Here is a 5,947-nt window from a genome sequence, read left to right as displayed (position 1 = left end):
GGTTCCAGGTTAGAACAAAGTGTTTGGCATATTCTCTTTTCGCTAGACACAGAAGACATGCTGGTTTAATATTGTGGATGTACTTAGCCCTGTTTGCTTGAAGACTGTATGCTCCGGCTAGCAGCTTTGCTTTGATAATTGCTTTCCTGACGGCCAAGGTGTCCACCGGTGCTGACCCACAGACGTTATGGACAGAAGCAGAGCGCATAGTGTGATGGCGTAGATACTTCTCGGATGACCTCCCTTCGCATAGTTTCCACTTCATGTCTCCAGTAGATGCTAACCGCTGCTTTGATGGTCCTCTGCCACTGTCCCTTTGACCGAGACATGTACATGTCTAGTAGATAAATTGCCGATGATAGACTGTATTTATCCGTAAGATGTTGTATGTGGACAAACCAGCTACTTTATGTGTTATCCTTAATACTCAGCTGTATGCGTGCAATTTGGTTCTCAGGCGAGTCTGTTCTTATGATGCTGGCGAACATGTTGAGTGTTTGTTTATCAATGTATGCTTCAATAGGAAATTATCCTGATAGTATGTACACTGCTGAGTCAGCTGTGGAGGATGTAAGTCCCATGATGTGCTTCAGTGTTTGTTTATGAAAGCGGTTAAAGTTGGTCTTTCTTGATGAGGACCACTGCTTCCAGTCCATATACCATCCTGGGTCTAACATACGTGTTCCACAGGTTAATGAGGACTTTGGGGTTCACTCTGCTGTATCCATGTAGCCCTGCACCCATTAGTGAGTAGGTGGTCCTTCTTGCTAGCTGTATTCTTACATCGGTGATACCTTCTGGGGAGTTTTTACTGCCAGATGAACGTGTGATACCAAGATGTTTGTAGTTGAAGACTACCTCTAGTGGCTTGTCGTAAAATTCAAAGTTTACTAGTTCATCCTGGCGCTTCTTCGGCTGATTGAAGATCATGATCTTACTTTTGTCGTTAAGATTGTAACGTTCTCTAGCTGCAAAGTTTCCTTGTAGGTGCAGCATGACCAGTAGTTCACAAGGGTCGTCACACAGGAGTACAATATCATCTGCACAAGTAGGAGTACCTACATGTATTGAGCCTATTTTACATTCCAGATCGTTAATTTCCAGCAGAGCCAGAAGTAGGTTTATGAACATTTTATAAGCTGTCGGTGACCAGCATCCTCCCTGTCGAACACCCTGCGTTCCATAAATGATTCCGAGATAGATCCTTCCCATTTGACACAGGACTTGGGGTTGTTGTACCAATCCTTCATCAGAAGCCATTCTGTGGAATGTAAGCCGTACTGGTATAACCGTCTCAGCATGGAATTATGCCAGACTATATCGAAAGCTTTTTGAAAAAAGAACAAGAAAGGCTGTATAAAGTGTGTTGTCAGAGTCGGTACATTCGGCTATACATTATGTTAGGAGTAGAGCTGCATTGTTAGGGGATGTTCCTTTGGTGAACCCTTTCTGCATCTTGCTGAGATGCGTGTTGATGACTAGGGCATTTCGTTCAAGATGCAGTTTCTCGAAGACCTTCCCTATAATACTGGAGATAGTGATTCTACGATACGAGTTAGGATCGTTAGGTGGCTTCCCTTGCTTCTTGATTATCGGGGTGATCATTCCTGATTTGAACGCTTGTTGGATACTTTGTTCTGCATGTATCTTGGAGAATAGCTTGACTAGGGTACCAAGTAAGCCGCTTCCTGCAAATATTAGATGTTCTGCTGTTATACCATCCTTGTCAGAAGCCTTACCGAGGTCAAATGATCTAACTACCTTGCTGATTGCTGATCTCTTCCTCTGTATACGATTTCTTAGAGGCTTCTCTGCAGTTATTAGTGATAGCTTCGATATCACCATCTATTTGTGACTGGTAGTGGTTGTCATATAGGTTGTTATCCTCAGGCTGACTGAGATGTTCGAAGTATCTTGCCCATCCGGCACATATTTCATCAGTGTCCTGTAAGTATTTGTCATCAATGATGAGGTGTGGCAGTTTACCTGAGTTGTTGTTGCTTCTTTGTCTCTTCACAAGGAGGTGGAATAATTTCATATCTGATGGGTGGGCTTCCATTATATCTCTATATACTTGTTTTTTAGCCTTTGCGTTGAGTTGTCTCTGATAGCGTCTTAACTTCTTTTTAGATTCAATGCAGTCGATTAGCAGGTCCAATGCGCTAGTTTACTTGCGTTGCATAGTTTTTGCAGGTTCTGATCCCATCCTCTCTGTTGCTTTTTTCTTTGATCTTAACTTTTTCATTGGACATACTGTGTCTGCACATGTTTGTAAAATTATGGCGAGTGTGTTCAGAAGATCAGTTGAGTTCATCTCCTCATCTTTAAGAGCAGACAATGCTGCAGCAACTTGCTGTTGATACCTTTCCAGGTCTGCATTCTTCCAGTTCGTTCTGTTGGGGTGTAGAATTGGGCTATCAAGTGGTTTCGATGGAGTTTGGGATAGTGTAGGTAATTTGATGGATGTTTTCCCTACTACTGGACTGTGCGTTGACAAATTTAGAGCATTGTCTCTCCAGACAGTTACTCTGAGCAACGGGGCATCAGGAGATCGGAGAATGTAATCAATTAAGGAAGTATGGTTTGTGTAGTGTTGAAAGGTCACCGTGATTGGATAGTTTGTCCCGGTTGCGAGACCCATGTTGAGCACAGCGTCTCTAAATGTTATGTCCCTGGAGTTGGAGGGTTCCTAAGAAGTGATGCATTGAAGTCACCTAGTGCTATAATGTCTGTAGTAGGCAAGTATTTCTGAACTAGCTCATGTAACTGTGACAGAGCGTCATCATAGCATTCCTCACCTGATCCTCGTCCTCGACATGGAAGATAGGAGTTGGTTATTGTGATATTTCTGTTGGTTGTAGACTTTGGTGAGACAGGGTCGTTCTCGTCACTACATCTGATGTTGCAGCTGAATCCTTTTGCATTAGCTAATTCATTTAGCTTTTCTTTCTCAAATGAGAATAGCAAGTGTTCTTGAAGTCCGACGATGTCACTTGTTTTGAGGAGTGATTCTAAGAATGCATAATTGGTGATGACATTCTCAACATTAAATGTTGCCATGGTGATGCTACGTAATATATTGGTCGGAGGTGGGAGGTTGAGTGTTGACCTTGAGTTGGCATGATCGGTGTTACTGGAGCTTGAAAGTGTGGAATCAGTCCTTGGAGTTGATTCGTCAACTAGGTCAAGTAGGGTGTTAAATGTAGATTAGGGAGTGGGGCTGTTGTGGAGTTAGCTGGGAGGAGGGAGGGAATAGGAAGGGGTGTTTGTCATTAGCTAGGCTCTCAGCATGAACTTTTGAGGGCTAGTGTTATCGTTAGGTACAAACTGTAAATACTTCTGTTCTCTATTCTTACTTATTTTTATTACTTACAGTTATTGTTTACCTGTATATTATATATTACTTAGTATAATAAATTTCCATTTAACATTATACAATGTGTTTGTTGACATGTAATTAAATTGCTCCGCCACATCCTTATGAACTTGGAATTGAGTTGTCTGTAATCAGCTCAGCGTGTGTGCGTGTCGCTACACTCGGGATTCGTCTGCTAACCGGTGTCGAGGGGATTGTAAATCAAAACTATACGATTACACCTTTTGGGAACTGACGTCCCCTCGACGCTGGTCCCGGGAGTAGGGACGCGCTATTACAGTACAATCAAGTAATATATTACCAATAACGTATATTCAAACGGCATCGGTCTCAAAGTCAGTACATAATCCATAATTTTAAGCCATAATTTAGAACGCTTGGTTCTGTTTTCAGTCAGTTTCGATGATAAACAGTCAAAGTCAGCACTGACAGCATGCTTACAAAATCAATCAAATCAGACAACAACCTCTAACATCAAATATCACACTCGGTATAATACTAATATCTAACGATAGTGATATCAATGCCTATAAAACGTAAAATGAATAGCTACTTACCTTATATGCTCTATTTTAACTTGAATAGCGTGGCGGCTTCAATAAAAAATATCACCGAACCCAATACACGATTCCGGGATTTCCGAAAATGACGTCATATGTATAGACGCTGCGATAACCTTCTAGAACATTCTTGGGGAAATTCCTGACCAACGTCAAAAATATACCTTATTTCGAAGCCATCGTGTTGGGGTTTAGTGGCACCTATCAAAAGACGTCAAGATCGATAACTCGCTATCTCTCTTTCTCTTCGTTTCCTTTAAGTGTTGGGGTTTTGTGGTGAAAATGTCGATTTTTGCCTGTTTGACCCAAAATTTCGAACTTTTAGGGATTTTTCGTAATAATCAAAATTATGCCAATCGTTAGATCACGCCAAGATTTATCAGCATGCAAAATTTCAGCAAATTCGTTCATATCGTTTCCTGATTACCCAAATCGCGGTTATGAGCGTGTTGGTAGGTTAAATTAGCCGTGTTAACATTTCGTTCAAGATCGATAACTCGTTATCGCTCTTTCTCTTCGTTTTTTTTTACGAAGAAACATTGTACTAGTTGCTTGTACAGCTGCGGGACAGTCGCCAGTCAGTTCTGCACGTTACCAAGGTAACAAAAAATATAGTTCCGAAATGGTTTCATTATTTGGACGTTGTAACGGTTAAAATCCGATTTTGATTTTTTTTTCAGTTACAAGAATTACTGTCTTGAATTGCATCATAACAAAAGCATTCTTATGTCGCTTCAGATACAAAACTTGCTGCCTTGTACTGGCAGTGCAGTGAATGTGGGATCCGGTTTGCTCGACTTAGCAACGGTCCGGTTTCGATGAAAAGCAGTGTAAAACTAGGTCACTGTAAATAATGCCAGAATATATTCTTACGGCGGCCAGAGGAAATTAAGTGATAGGAGTTTACTTGTTTCATTGAGACTTTATTTTCTTTTCTATAATTCTCACGGCGAATACTATAACCAAACCCGACGACTTCATGTTCTTTTCTATACTTTCCGACTTTTGTCCACGTGTAAATTTCCTTTTTTGTATCTTACGACTTTTGAAGATGACTTAACGTAGACCGTTCCTTCTGTGACGTCATACGATTGTAACGTCACTTTCCGGATCCCGGCAAAAATGTTTTACTTCTCCGTACCAACCTATTATAACTCGCTTCGGATATCCGTAAATATTTCGTCTGTCTGCTTTCCGAGTGTTTACTTGACGTGTACCACTCTCAAGGTGTGAACTGTGTGCTAATCGGTAAATATAGTATAATTTTGAAGATTCGTGCATGAAGTAAATTCCAAGAATCATAATGGCCGCTGAACAATAACATGGAATACACATGGATTGACGGGGACCCAAAACGAAAAACTTCGCATCAGCTAATGTAGGCCTAGTAACTGAAGATCAGAATGACCGTCATGCTATGTACCTTTGTTTTTTTCAGGATAAAACTTAATTCCCACTGTATATCAGCGCTGAAGGCAGTTAGCGGTGTTTTGAATGCAAACATTCGAGTTTTAAGCTACGATAGATACACATCGCAACATACCGGTATACCAATTTTCGTCCGGAAATTGATAAATAATATACGGAATTAAAATTGCTGGAACATATTTAATTTTTTTGTTGTTGAAATCTTTACTTATGATTTGAAAGATGCTATAACGGAAAATAATCCATTTTAATACAGTACCACACAGAGCAAAACGTTTGTCTCTGAAAAAGCTTATATAATTCCTGCTGAATTAGACTATTTTTGAAAGTTTGAGGTCAGGCCTACATGTAGCTTCAAGAGTCAAGAGTCAAGAGTCAAGAAGTTTTATTTAGAGTCGCATACATGGGAACATAATAACATTAGCACTGTAGTGCTATTCTTGCGACAAACATATGTAAAAATATCACAGTACAAACAGGTAAAATATATATAGACAGGCAACAATTTAACTATAGCAAGCATGCAATAGATACATGATATTTAGTTGGAAACAGCTATCACAGTTTAGCAGAAATAAGAAAA

General features: G+C 40.3%; 1 protein-coding gene across 1 annotated transcript; it reads right to left on the bottom strand.

Annotated features, from left to right (window-relative positions):
• Positions 1 to 612: 612 nt before the first annotated feature.
• Positions 613 to 1,260, bottom strand: LOC138312197 (uncharacterized). Its single transcript, XM_069253197.1, has one exon. It carries the CDS (start codon positions 1,258 to 1,260, stop codon positions 613 to 615), a length of 648 nt encoding a protein of 215 aa, XP_069109298.1.
• Between the last annotated feature and the right edge of the window lie 4,687 nt (positions 1,261 to 5,947).

Source organism: Argopecten irradians, unplaced genomic scaffold (genome assembly GCF_041381155.1).
Source record: "Argopecten irradians isolate NY unplaced genomic scaffold, Ai_NY scaffold_0244, whole genome shotgun sequence".
In the NCBI taxonomy this organism is placed as follows: Eukaryota; Metazoa; Mollusca; class Bivalvia; order Pectinida; family Pectinidae; genus Argopecten; species Argopecten irradians.
The sequence above is the reverse complement of the archived record's forward strand: the minus strand, read 5'-3'. Positions and strand labels throughout refer to the sequence as shown.